The 15,411-nt window shown below is 29.7% G+C and overlaps 1 protein-coding gene across 2 annotated transcripts in view; it reads left to right on the forward strand.

Moving 5' to 3' along the window:
• Positions 1–15,411, forward strand: part of LOC118180484 (germ cell nuclear acidic protein-like) — a 108,050-nt gene that overhangs the window by 32,992 nt on the left and 59,647 nt on the right. For both annotated transcript variants that reach the window (XM_085815722.1, XM_085815723.1), the window contains exons 5-7: positions 1,093–1,138; positions 9,330–9,415; positions 12,254–12,426. In XM_085815722.1, coding sequence (XP_085671848.1) covers positions 1,093–1,138; positions 9,330–9,415; positions 12,254–12,426 — 305 coding nt within the window. The remainder of the gene's footprint in view (positions 1–1,092; positions 1,139–9,329; positions 9,416–12,253; positions 12,427–15,411) is intronic.

A 15,411-nucleotide genomic window follows, 5' to 3' on the forward strand; every position in this document is an offset into this window, starting at 1 on the left:
GAATCAATATAAAGCTAATTCTTAGCAAAATTTGAATAAAAAGCCACTGATCTTCTTTAAAATATATGGAAATATTAGAAATTTAAAATACAAGTGTTTCATTTAAAATACAAGTTTATATTTTAATGTTAATTGCTTGAAAAATTTATAGAGTTAATTTTATTTTTGAATTTGTTTTATAATTAAGTTAAATCTTAGATTATGCTTAATAATAATGCACCCTGTTTAGAGATTTATTTTATTCTTACAAATTGCAAAAGTGAAGTTCATGTGTAGATAAGTCCTTTATTGTATTCAGTTCCTATTTGTTTAATAAGTCCTTAATATTTTTTATTGATGGTCCTTAAAAATCCATAAAAGTACTTAATTTCTGCAAGCAGAAGCATGTATGAACCCTGGTTTTAGGCTTAGAATGGTATTATAACAATGAAATCAAGTGCATGGATGATAATGCCTTAATTTATTGAATTCTTGCTTGCATAGAGGTCCTTTTTTCCATTGATGGCCCCTAAAAGTTCTTAATTTCTTCTAAAGAAATGCATGAATAATTTATATTCAGAGTGTAATTTTTTGTGTCATTCTATTATTTTCCAAATTTAAGAATAGTAATGCTTCCAGGCATAAATTGAAATACTTCGGTGCTTATGCCAGCTTATACTGCAAACTCTGTTTCAATGCAGAATGCATTATTAGACTTTTTTTTTTTTTTTTTTTTGTGTGTGTGTGTGTGAAAATTATAAAGGAGTTCGAGTTTCGAGTGTTTTAATGCTTATATGAGCTACACCTGCAGCATATGTGCATTTAATCTCAGAATCGTGGTCTGGGTAAAGATATGTAAAGAAATTCATAAATGAGTTTTCATTTATTGTAGTTGTTGTTTAATTTATTATATTCATTTTCATATATTGAGTGCAATTCAGATTTTTATATGCAATATTTATGCATCTGGAATTATTTTTTAAAAGTGCATTTAATGTTTTTTCCCTAAAAATGTTTTGTTAGTGTCATCCTCAATTCAATATAGGCAACACATTAGCAGAATTTTTATTTATTTCTTAAGTAAAAATATTCATAATTTATTCTTTTTCTTAGTTTTAGCTGCTACCAAAGAAAATCTATCAAGGTTGACACTTAACAGGTATGTTAAAAGGCTTTTCTCTTTGATATTTAAAATTTTTGCATTTTTTATTCGTAATAAATTTAGCAGCCCTATCTGCATGCAGTATTTTAATTGTCTTTTCTGAATGCACAGTGAAACTCAGTTATCTCCATCAGTCTTATAAATATTAGTTTTCGTTATCATTCAGCCACTTAGACAGTCTAATGAACAGAATAAATCCAAAAGAAGAAATTAAAGCATAAATATAAGTACGAATAATCATAATTTAAAATAAGCTGTATTGAGTAGTAAGCTTTTAATTGTTTTGTTACTGTACAGTGGTATCTTTGTTTACAAACATAATTCATTCTTAAAGGTAATTTATTATCCAAAATGCTTGTATATGAAAACTGTTTCCCTGCATGGGAGTTAATGTGAAATGGAATAATCTGTTCCAGAATTACCAGGGATTGCTTATTTTAACTTTTATAATGGTATTTTATGCACAATTTCAGATCATAAAATCAACTGATATCATTAAACTTAAAAACACCCTCTCCTGAAAATGATAATCACAACACTAAATTTAAAAGGGGAGAAAAAAAGTCTCTGAACACTGTTAGTTTGGTCTGAGGTTAGAATCCCTCTAACAAGCTGGCTGGTTGATCACTTTTGCGATTTTTCCCGTGTGAAACTTATATAGGAGCCAGTCTCGCTTAAAAATTCCTCTATGGTAGCATGCCTCTCCTTAGACAGATAATCCTTTATTTCTGTGCCATAATCAAATAACCAAACCAAACCATTTAAAAAAAAAATTCATTTATGTTAACTTATGACGATGAGTTGACAGAATAAGTGAAAAATGAGGAGAAGGGAAAAGGCAAGAGATCTTATTGTTTTGATGGGAATTTTCCTTCTGAAAACACAGGCAAGTGTCTTTGTGAAACTTTTCTACTTTTTAGTTTTGTTTCTTAGTATCATTGAATCTGCTTAAGATTTGTTGTGATCTGTGTCTAAAAATATATCCAATGGGATTTCTTTTTGTCTATATTTTAAAAAGTTTCTAAAGCAATGCATCCCATTATCTCTAAATATATATATAAAAATATATATAACAGAGGGAGCCAAATTTCATCTCAGCAGGAATCACTTCTTAGAGTTCAGGAAAAGTGAAGAGCAAAGGTACTTTCACCAAGAGCCACAATAACATTTTATATAATCTTAAAAGCAATAAAAAAATTTTTGCCTAGAAAAAAGATGTTTCAAATAACTTGATAATTAATGATATGCCATTTTATAGTTGATATGATTATATAGTGTAAATGTAATTGTACTGCTGGTACTCTGTATTTGAAAAACTATGTTTTTACAACATACCAATTTTAAATTTTTGTATGATGATTCTAGGCCTTGTTTTTATAGACAGAAAAACCTGACTTTTTTCCTGGTTTCTATTTCTCCCCCTAATTCTGATTATATTTTAAACTGATTTTGACAGCAGTTCTTTATTTCATTTGAGTGAATAATGCACTGATGTTGGGAGGAGAAGGGGGAGAAAGAAAAGGATTTTTATTTACTCTTAATTCTAAAAGATGTCAAAGAAGAGAACAGAGTGCTCTGTTGAGAAACTGCAAGTCTGGCAATTTGAAAATTACTTTAAATAAGCCATCAAATTTCAACAGCTTTGCGTAAAATATAACTATTTAGCTTTCACATGCAGCTAATGTAAGGGCCAACACAATGAGGTAAAAGTAGTCATTTCTTTCATTCATTAAAGGCAATTTAGTCATCATAAACATGCAAATTGCAGTTACAGATATTTCTAACTCCTGTCGTAAAGATTTAAGATAGTGTAATCATCAATATTATGTATTGCAAATGCAACTTACTTTTTCACTATTCATTTACTTTTGCGTGTTCTGAATGTAGTATTAAACAATAATAAAACTGTAGAAAAGTACGCAGTTTGAATTACTTTAAAATTTAATGTTCGCATACTTTAAAAATGAAATTTAAATGTTATTAAAAAGTTTGTTCTAGTATGATTTTTTTTCCTTGTTGATATGGTATTTTTAAAATGAAACTATTATTCCTTCCGATGTGAATCACATTTAAGGGGTTCAGAAAGGTGCAATATGGCCATGTCTGGTATATCCTGTAGCGTGCTTTATAAGAGGGATGTCATTCCTAAAATTTTATGCCTTATCTCCCTTTCGCAGAAATTTTGTGGATCAAAATTTAGAATCATCACATTTAGATCACAAAGTATAGCTGAAGCCAAAAAATTGTTAACTGGAGTTTTTATTACATACAACACGCATTGCATCAAGAACAATTTTCATGTGCATGTAAAGCCCCAATTTAAATAACTCTTATCATATTTTCGTTTTGGCATGCTCTTCAAGGGCACCTGCATTTTAGATTGAACCTTACTTTCTTTCCTAATCACAGGTATATCCAGAAAAGTACTTGTTGTTTTTTCTTTCTTACTGTGCAGTATTAACCAAAAATGCATATTTTCAAAATTCCTATATTTAACCAAGAATCCATTACTGTATTATCCAGTGATAAAATGGAGGAAATGATATTAATGAAAGTACAGCATGAAATGGGCTGTTTCTATTTAAAATAATTTTTTATAAAAATAATTAAGCAATTCATTTGAAAAAGGCACAGGAAAAATAAAGCTAGGTAGAAGTGTACACTAGCAAAATTATCAGAAGTATTATACATTTAAATTTTGGTTTGCTAATTTGTTAATAAAAATTTACATTTATTTATAAAAATAATATTTTAAAATTTAAATACAAGAATATGTATAAATATGTATCTGTATATATGCATGTTCATGCAGTTACATTCATTTAAATTTTAATGGCTACTTTACTTGTAGATTAATGTGTTCATGATAACTGATGAAAAGTCATTTTGGGGAACAACAACAACAATTTAGGCTTCCCTGCCCCATGAACTAAACCACACTACAGGTCTACTCCCTCTTTGGGCACGTCGTGGAGGTTCAACCTCCACTATTATTCTCCAGAGGAGCAGCACACCACCTGGAATTCACCAGGCAGCACCGGTCGTCTAAAGCTCCTACCAGTCGCATGGGCGAGCCCGTCGCAGTGGGCCGTTACCCAGCAAACCGGGGGGAACCAAGCCCTCCGGCTACGGTTCAACACTGCTCGTGACATGCCAGTCCCCGAGGCCGGCCAATAAGTGACCTTTCCCAGGGGCTTCAGAGCCACCAAGTTCATAAATTTTATCCCCTGTGGCCGAGACTGCCTAGGTACAGATCCTAGCCAGTAGCTTCGCAGAGTTCTCTACGTCGACGTAGTCATTTTGGGGAAGCATGCTGACAAGGCCAATGGTTGAAATACTTTGAATCCTAGTTAATAAAAAAATGTCAAATTTCAAGGCTTTTTACAGGTTTAGCAAAACACTTAGTGACTGTTTTTGGAACGCAGTTTGGGAAATGTTTGTCTAAACAATCATAAGCATACCAAAAATCATACTCTTAATTTACGAGATTATAAGAATTCTGTTGTCATTCCTTTCTTTCCACACGTATTTTATAGAAATTTAACTTTTGTGCCGTTTATTCTCCTATCAATAAAATTCTGAGTTTAATACTTAAGGACACCATTCTGGATATGAATTCCTGGGGTATTGAATGGGATATGAAGAACAGTTAAAGGTTGTAAAATAAAATGCTTAATTGAAATCTATCTCTATGTTTAAGAAATTTAAGCATGTTAACTTAGCTGAAATAGTAAAATCAAAAGCGTAATTACAATCAAAAATTGTAAAACAGAGTTAAATTTTAGAGTATGTTGAAAACTAGAAAGAAACCCAGTGTCAGAAAAGTATAACAATGACATCTAAAATTATCTAAAGTTCATGCGTATGGTAGGAAAACGTAATAAACAAGTTCAAAATTAGAGTACTCTAAAAATTACGAAGGTATAAAATGTACAAAACATGTTAAAAATAATATTTAAAATTAAATAAAGCTCATATACATGGTAAGAAAATGAAGGAGTTAAGCTGAAATTAAGAACCTGTTTGAAATTAGGAAGATTAAAACGTATGAATGTCGTTAAAAATTAAATGAAAGTCATGTGAAAATATAACAAATTAGTTAAAATTCTTAGTATGTTGGAAACTAAAAATGATAAAAAATAGAAAAAGGAGTTAAAATTTACATCTAGAAATTAAATAAGTCAGGTATATAGTAGGAAAATGTAATAAGCAAGTTCAAAATTAGAGTACTTTAAAAATTACGAAGATTTAAAATGTACGAAACAATTTAAAAATTATATCTAAAATGAAATAAAACTAATATATATGGTCAGAAAATATAGGAATTAAACGAAAATTAAAAGTATATTTGAAATTATTAAGGTTAAAATGCATGAGAGAAATTAAATGAAAGTCATGTACATAGTTTGAAAATATAGCAAATTAGTTAAAAATTCAGAGTATGTTGGAAACTAAAAACGTTAAAATATAGAAAAGAAGTTAAAATTTATACCTAAAATTAAATAAAAGTCAGATATATCATGTGAAAATATAGAAATTATGTTGAAATTAGGACTATATTGGAAATTTTGAAGGTTAAAATGCATGAAAGATCAAGTAAAAGTCACGTATATAGTGCTAAAATATAGGAATTATGTTAAAATTAGGAGTATACTAGAAATTATGAAGATTAAAATGTATGAGGGAAATCAAGTAAAAGTCATGTATATAGTGTGAAAATATAAATTGGTTAAAAATTAGAGTATATGATACAGTGTGAAGGTTAAAATGTACAAAATGAGCTAGAAATGTTACATCTAAAATTAAATACAAGTCATTTATATGATTATAAAAAGTATGAAATAAGTTAAAATACAGAATATGTTGAAGATCGCTAACTTTAAAAAGAAGGAAAAAAGTTAAAAATTACATTTAACATTAAGTAATATAACACATAAATTGCGTGTTTTAGTAATTACACTTGTAAAATATAACAAATAAGTTAAAAATATGGCAAACAAATATGAAAAAACTTTGGTTAAAATGAATTTAATAATAAAAATGAGTAATGTAATTAAGATTACGGAAAGTATATCTGATATTATGAAAAGAAGATTTAAGAAATAAGGTAAAATTCTGAGTGTATAGAATTACTCAATCATTAAATTCGAAAATAATTGTCGTTAAGAGTACCTAAGAAATAATCAACATATACGTAGTAAAACAGTTGGAATGCGAAGAAAAACACAATAGCTAAAATTTTATTAACGAAGGAAATCATCTCCGTAAAATCAGTAAAATATAATAGTGATGACATGTGGCAGTTTTGCAGATATTCAGTCATAGGATAAATACAAGTAAGAAAATAATTATTTTCCAAAGAGGTGAAGGAAACATTTTATTATATACTTATATCTGTTTAAAGAAAATAAAACACCTACTTGATATATGTTTTTAAGAATTCAATATAAATAAGAAAGTTTACACATTATCATATAACTACTAAATGTCTAAATTAAAACATAGTACTCACTATGATTTGTATTTTAATAAACTTATGATTTGGTTTCAAATGTCTGTATGAAACCCATTATATGTTGCAGTATTATAGACATTAACCTTTGGGTAAACGCAAGTAAGAAAATAGTTATTTTCCAAAGACTGTGAAGGAAACATTTTATTACATACAGTGGATGGAACAAAAATATGGAAACACCTTCTGAAATGCATGTTTGAAAAGAAAGATTGATTTTAATGAAATATGTAGGTGGCGCTGGCATTTTTGACTACTGACGCCACCTATACAACTTCGTAAATGTGCTAAACAGTTCAGTTGTTGTCGGAGTACTGTTATGTGAGGTTGTCATTGCATTATGTCAGAGTTAACAGACTTTGAACGTGGGCAAATTGTTGGAGCACGTATGGTAGGTGCTTCCGTAAGCAAGGTAGCCGAGGTGTTTAGTGTTTCAAGAGGTACTGTATCGAAGATTTATTCCGCATAATTGAAAAGCGGAAAAACATCATCTGCTAAATCACAGCACGGACGAAAGTGTGTCCTGAGTGATCGTGACAGATGATCATTAAGGGCAATTGTGACGAAAAATAAGAAGACCACTGCTGCAAAAGTTACTGCTGAAATGAATGTTGTGTTACCGAACCCTGTGAGTACCAAAACAATTAGAAGGGAGCTTCATAAACAGGGAATTACTGGCCGTGCTGCAATTGAGAAGCCACTCATCAGTGATGCTAATGCCCGTAACAGGAAAAGGGGGTGTTTAAGTCATAAAGCCTGGACTGTAGAGCAGTGGAAGTGAGTAATATGGTCTGACGAGTCTTCTTTCACATTGTTTCCCCTTTTCTGGCCGAGTTTACGTCTGGAGAATGCCATCTCAAGCCTATAATACAGATTGCTTGTTGCCAAGAGTGAAACATGGCGAGGGTTCTGTTATGGTTTGGGCAGCCATATCGTGGTTCTCTGCTAGCCCCATGATAACTGTGTCAGGGCACATGACTGCCAAGACTTACGTGAACATTTTGGCCGATCAAGTTCATCCTATGGTACAAACTTTGTTCCCCGATGGTGATGGTGTCTTCCAAGACGACAAAGCCCCTGTTCACACAGCTCACATTGTCCAGGACTGGTTTTCTGAGCACGAGGATGAGTTGTCTCATCTTCCCTGGCCACCACAGTCACCAGACCTGAATATTATCGAACCTTTGTGGTCTACATTGGAACGGAAAGTGCATTCTCGTTATCCACCGCCAACATCGTTATCTGAACTTGCCACCATTTTGCAGGTAGAATGGTATAATATTCCCTTGGCAAACATACAGGAACTGTATTTATCCATTCCGAGAAGACTGCAAGCTGTTTTGGATGCCAACGGGTTTCCTACACCATATTAAGCAAAGAAACATGTTTTTTTAAAGGTGTTTCCATATTTTTGTCCAACCCCTGTATGTTAGGAAAAGGAAACACTGTAAGTCCTCCATTACCCAGCATTATTGGTCTGAAAATCACACTTTCCATTTTTCTGCAGCCAAAATTATTCAAAAAACATCTTCCATTGGTGAATTAGATTTTCTAAAAGCTTTTCACATTCAAAAAAAATCTTTCTGTTCTAGTTAATAACCCTAATTCCAATTTATGTTTACCTTCAGTCTTTAAGGAAATTATTGTTTCATCAATGGATGATGCCAGTAGCTTAACTCCTGTTTAGCCATTCTTATCTTATCACTATGTCGTATCTCGTTCATTTGTTCTTTGGCAGCTGAGGATGATGGTTTGGTAAAACCATTGAAACTAGTCCTGTGGAAATTTTCAAATATAACGCTGATTTTTATTGTTTGACTTTTAAGTTAATATTTGTTTGGTGTATTATTTTTGCCTAAATTTTAAGCAGTTAATTTAATTGAAATAATTCAGCCTTGTGAATTTGCTTGCAAGCTCAATTCTGTAGATGAATTTAACAGATTCAGAAACCAATCACTTTCACATTTTCTTTCTTCCCCCCCCCCTTTAAAAAAAAAAAAAAAAAAAGAATCGTTTTAGCAGGCAATAAATGTTTGCATTACATTTAACATTCCCCATATTATATATGATATCAGTTTTTTTAAACTTCACTGGTAGCTATATTGAATTTATTGAAAAGAAAAATTTTTACTACTTTAAATTTTGGGTATTACTGTACATTGAATACGCACATTTGCTTAAATACATAGGCCATTTTTATTTAGATTGTAAGTACTTTTTGCCATTTGTAAAAAATATATTTTACGTTTCATATAGAGAGAAAATAAATAATATTAATAAAATTTAGCCAGCTAAATATACTAAATTAAAATATGTTTCATTTAACTGAAACAAATATAATATAAAAATATGCTTTATAACAAATTAACTTTAAAAACTTTAAAAGAATAAAGCTAGAATGTGTTTCTCAGAAAGTTAATGGTATGGTAGCGTAATGTAATGAAAAAAAAAAAAAAAAGAAAAGAAAAGAAAAGAAAAGGGGAAAAAAAAAAAAGAAACAATAGACTTCAGTCATTTCTAAATGTCAATTGGGATTCATGAATTATTTTGCTCACTTTAAAATTTGAAATGTTTTGTTTTTGCATAGGATCGAGTTATTAGTATAGGCAAATTTCTTTTTAAAAAAAAATTTATATTTTGAATTTAATAATTTCTTTTTTACTCTTCTTTTTGCAGCAAACTGAATTCATTTTCAGCAAAAGCACAAATGAATGTCTTAGAGAAACAGAGATCAACAAGTGCCTCTCTCTCTGCTAATGAAGGTGATCATATATAAATTACATATTTCATAATAATAAATTTTTTTTTTTTTTTTTTTTTTTTTTTTTAATATTCATTCTAAGTTATCTTGTTCTTTAGTTAAGTGATAACAGGAATATATCTGAATATCATCAAGTATTTTTTCCTCACTTGCTATTTGTTAACATGCTCATCATATATCAGACCAGAGCTGATAGATTGGTTTTTTTTTTAAGCAAAATTCCAGGAATTCTTCACAGTGACGCATTTTCAACTATCTAGCTCTTCAATCTCAAGAAATACCTGCCTTAGGAATTTAAAAAAATAAAAATTCAGAAATTACTTTTATTTCCATTTAATTCTTTTCTGATCGCTACAAATAAAGATCAAATGTTGCTTATTGATAAGTCTGAAAATTTTTTATTTATCTTCCGTATTATAAAAATGCGTTACTCAACAAGGTAATGAAGTGAATCAATTAAAATGTAATTTTATCTGAACTTCTCAATAAGGTTTTGCAACAAATGTTTTATATCATCAGTCCCCCACCCCATAAAAAATACATTCAAAATTGCAGATGGTGCTGGCCAAGATGATCATGATATATTTTAGTTTTATGACTGAAGGAAAAGTAAACATTTGTGAATATTCCCTCACGTCAAAAATATTTCTTTATTTAACCAAACTACTGGTTAAAAGTTTTAAGATATGTTTTAAACAGGAATACTATGTAAAATAGATTTTTTCTCTTTTTGTACCTCAAATTCATGCCATTAATAAATTATGAGTAGTTCAGGATATCTTTTATGAAACACTCTTCAGCCTCCTCCCCTCCTGACAAGCATGTATTTAGTGATTAAATATTAAATGTGTCATTTAAAGTTGAAAAAAATGTAGCTAATTTTTATATATATAAAAATAATTATAGTAGCCTAATTATACTTTAAAGTTATTCTTGTAGTATAGCTGCTAACTCCCCCAGTTTTACTAGGAGACTTCCAGTTTTCTTCATATCTCTGTGGGGGGGGGGGCCTCCTGATAGATCACTAAATCTCTCGGCTTTCTTAAGTACAGAAATTTATTAATGTTATTGAATTAATTAATTAATTAATGTTATTGAATTAGCTTTTTTGGGACTGGAGCCTCAGTTCCTCAAAGTGTTGTATTGGGATTGCATGCTAACAAGATGAGTTGTCTTGTGGAGATGGGCAATTTGTGCTGCTGTGTCTAACTTTGGAAAAAATTCATATAAATTAAATTAGTGATCCAAGTGTTCTGACTTTTGGCATATTATGTGAGAAACACTCAGCGGTTAACAGAATTAATTTTGAAACTTTATCATTATTTTATTCCTTAAAAATTATGTAAAATAATAAATTTTAGTTTAGTAAAATTTTGGATCTTCCACCCATAAATATATAGAGAAAAAATATCCAGACAATAACATATTTTATTTTATTAATAAAATTATTAAAAATCTCTTTCATTAAAAAACACTGTAGAAAGAACAAAAAGGAAGCATATTTCAAAAAATATCTTAGGCTTTTTGATTATTCCCATAAAAATAATCAGCCAAATAAACACTTTCATTTGTTTTGATGTTACATCTGAAAATTTCACTAATTTTGAAGAAGGTGGTTTTGTGTGAAACTGTTTGTTTCTTTTACAGTGTATTTTATAAGATCATCATTATAAGAAATATTTCGTTGATAATACTTCTAATATTAATATTTGGTGTTCCTATAAAATCACAATTTCAAAAGTGTCCTAGTCCAAAATGTGTCAACTGAGGTGCTGTCCTGAAATGTAGAAAACATGCAAGCTGCAAAAATGTCTGTATTAGAATCACTACAATTATCATTTCCATTTTTTTAGAAATATAATCACTTTTATTAGTGTCAAAAAATGACTTATTTGCCATATTTGTATATTCTTCTTCAGTTAAGTATGTTTTCATTTTGCCATTTGAAGTATAAAAAATATTTCACTAAGTGGTACATAAAGTATTCATCTCAACCCTAACAAGTCTCTTAAGAGGAATAAATAAAACCTCTAAAACCATATAACATTTACCCACATATTGCCAAAAACAAAGGTATTTAGAAACATTGCATGTGTTTATATCAACTGATGGAAATAACAGCCAGCTGTATTTATTTACTTAACTCATCTCCATGATTCTCACTTTTATAGCTTTTATTCTGAAACCAAATTTAAAAAAAAATACTGCAACAAAATGAAGGTCAATGTTCTCCAGTCATGGTTAATTCCATTATACTAGATATAAGGCTATATCTGATGGCAACAAAAAATTCCAATTAAATGCCTTATGTAAAAATCCATATGTGGTACCCTGTCCTTAAGTCAGTTTAAACAGTGATTCGTATATGATACATCCAGCTATGAGATAACATCTGTGGCTGATGCATATATGACACATACATTTCAGAATCTGTAAGTTGGGGACCATCACGCATCTTTAACTTAATAAAAGCTTTTTTTCCCTACTCAAAATTTTGTCTTTATAAAAGTTTAAAAAGAAATTAATCCAATAACTTAAAATTTGGAATATCTAATTAAATATTAATGTATTTTGCATCAAAACCATATTATAAATAGTTCGGTAACCTGAATCATATATTATAAAATGAACTTATGTTGATTTGGAGTTTTGAATTTGTGCAAATCTTCTAAAAACTTGCAGTTTTTGATACTTCAGTGCTGACAGCTATGCTGTAACATTTTTAATTTTAGATTTTATAGCCAGTAATTTTTATCTCATATTATACATACATTAGTAGTAAATTTGATAGTATGTGTTAGAAGAGTTACTTTACCTTAGAGTGTTTTTCATTTTCTAGAATCACCAAAATGCTTGCAGAATCTGACAAACAGGAAATGCAAATCTGCATCTGACAGTAGATCTAGAAGCATACTCGGTGAAGAAATCGAGTCACTGCCTTTTATGAAAAACCGAACTGTTTATGCTCAAAAGTTATTTGAGTATTTTAATGAAAAAGTTTTTGAAAATCAGGTATGTGGAAATTTAGAAATCTTAAGTTTTGTTTAGCCATAAGGGAAAAAACATTTTATTAAATTGTTTTATTGTTTTGATATTAGACATACCTACAATTATTACAATAGTCCTTATAGTTCGTTAGTTTAAAGCCTTTCTATTTACACAATATATTTTTAAACTTTATCCCATTTCCCTTTTTATTTTTTTGACCAACCAGCGGGCGAGTGTAAAGTCGCTGAACATTGGTAGTTCGGTCCGAGGTTCGCATCCTGCGAATGGGCTGACTGCATGTGTGTTTTCATGGTTTTCCCCATGTGTAATGTATATATGAGCCAGTTCCCCTTAGAAAGTCCTCCATGAAGACATCCCTCCCCTTAGGCAGATAGCCCTCGTGTAATCACATAAACAATACCAAATTTTTTTATTTTTCTTATGGCACATTGTCTCTCAGTTTTCTTGTCTTTTTGTATCATATTATGCTGCATTTATGTGTTAAATTAACAAGAGTACTGTGAAAATAATTTTCAGGATTTGTGTCTAAAATAAACAATCTTATTCAATCCTTTCATATTATATGAGATGATAATTAAAATATGCAATGATCTTAATACATTATACACATACAGTTTATATATATATATATATATATATATATATATATATATCCGTTTCAAAAGTTATCTTGTAGTTAACATGTAACAGAAAATTCTTACTAATAGCCAATTATGGGGTAATTTATACCCACATAGGTTTTAATTTATCATTATTTTGCTAAAGCAGAATAAAAGGTGAAAGTGTAAATTCATCAATATTAATTAAACTTAGTCAAGATAGTCCACAACCTGTGATTCTCATAGTTAGTCCTCTCAACTAGATAGATCAACATATAGATCATCTGTTATGAATTATCTTGTAGTTCGCAATTGGCATGTTTATCAACCACATGACATTTGCCATTTGAGAGCACTGTTCTGAATCATACAGAACAGGCCAAAAAGCCTTAATTGTACAAACTGACAAATTACCTTCGTAGAGAGTGCAACTAGTCTTATTAAAGCTTTTTAATTTCATTTATCTTTGAAACTATAGCAATGCTTTGCATATCGGTGAAACAAACTGTAAAATTTGAAAACAATGTAATAATTTTTATCTATGATTTATTACTGTATTAGTTTAAGCGACATTTTTTATTCAGGCATTAAATTTGTAATGTTAGGATGAAGCTGAAATTGAAAACTTCTATTTTTAATAACTTATTTATTAATTTTCTCCAATTTTCCAATTTTAATAATCTTATTGCGTTTTTAAATTCAAAGTAATATAGTATGGTACTTTTCCATTTCGCCGATGCAAATCTTGCCAAGCAGACTTTATTGGCGACAACACAGTATACACATAAAAAATGTTAACAAATGTTAGTTCTAAGAATTTTTTATTTTGAAGGCATAAGCATTTTAATATCATTTAAAATTTTGTAAAAAGACATTAATTTAAGAATTTATTATGCTTTCATGGTTCAACAAGATGATTCTCCGGTTCATATTACATGACCCCAAGTGATCTCATCTCACGTAAACTACGCTACAAAAATCTAATTCTCTCAGTAATTATTTACATTAATTTCAAATTAAATCTTAATTTGGAATACAAGTTTAAATGCAAGAATTATTTCAATTCATACGAATGGCTTATTCAGAAATTATGTAAAACCACAGTGCTTTACTTCGCTAGTGTATTCTCATTAGAGTTGATGAATTTAACCCTTGATTTTGCCTTCCTATATTTTCCCCCTTAGGGTGAGCGGTGTGATTGCATTCTAATTGACTTAATTACCGCAAAGGGCCTTAGCATAAAATTATACTATCTGATAAAAATTCTATGTAATTGTATGCTAGTATTGAAAGAAACAGTCAATATGATAAGAAATGGCTGCGACTTGTTTTGAAAATGAGGCATAAAAGATTACCAGCAAGGATATTCCTTTTGGCATCAGTTGTACCATTATTGGCAACTTTATTGGTTGCACCGGCAAAACGGAAAAGTACCTATAGTACTATATGTTTTTGGTAAAATATGTAATATATTTAAGTGATAATTTTTATAAACACCTTTCCTGTGATCTGCAGCAAGGTTAGCAAAAGATCGTTATCATTGTTATTGTCTGTAAACTACCTGGTGTGTATACATTTTCATCCCTTCTTCTCATAGTTGTGGATATCATAGCTGCTAACTTACTAGTTTTTAACCAAGAGATTCCTAATTTTTTATCACATCTTCCAGTTGTTAAATTGTAGTCTTTACTAAGGAAAATAATTTTCAGCAATAAATGAAACTTGAAGTGTGCAGAATTCATACCCCTATCCCTAGTGGTTTTCAACATAATTTTTCTTATTAAGATTTTATTTGAACAAAATTGCCTTAATCTAATGTAGATATTTATATGAAAATTCAACTGAAGTTTAATCAAGTAGAATATTTTCTTTTTATTTTATTTTACATGAAGGTATGTACATTACTAAGTTTATCCGTATAATGCTGTGTATGTGCATTAAATTTTAGTTTTATTTTCATCACGTTTAAAAGTACTTTGATAAATTAAAACTGTCCCTCTCTATTCAGGGTTTTCTCAGGATAAAATTGTAGGAAAATTACAAAATGAAATTAGTCAAAGAATATAAGATTTTGAATATCTAATTAAATATTAATATATTTTGTATTAGAATCATATTATAATAGCTCAATAAATCTGAATTATTATAAAATGAACTTAGGTCAATTAGGATTTCTTTTCACTGCACAGAAGGAAGCTTCCCGTTTTTGGGCCCAAGAACCCCCTGATTCTTCATATTTGAAGACTGACTGCTATGGAATATTAACTTGTTTGGGATGTGTAATTTTAAAATAAAGCCTTCATTAAGTTATGTGTCACACATTTATAAAAGTGCTATATTGTTCCCTAAGTGTATCTTATAAATGAGTTCTCTTTTAAAGAAAATGTCC

The sequence above is a fragment of the Stegodyphus dumicola genome, chromosome 4 (genome assembly GCF_044657685.1).
Source record: "Stegodyphus dumicola isolate Sdum_Otavi_A_Nest chromosome 4, ASM4465768v1".
Lineage (NCBI taxonomy): Eukaryota > Metazoa > Arthropoda > Arachnida > Araneae > Eresidae > Stegodyphus > Stegodyphus dumicola.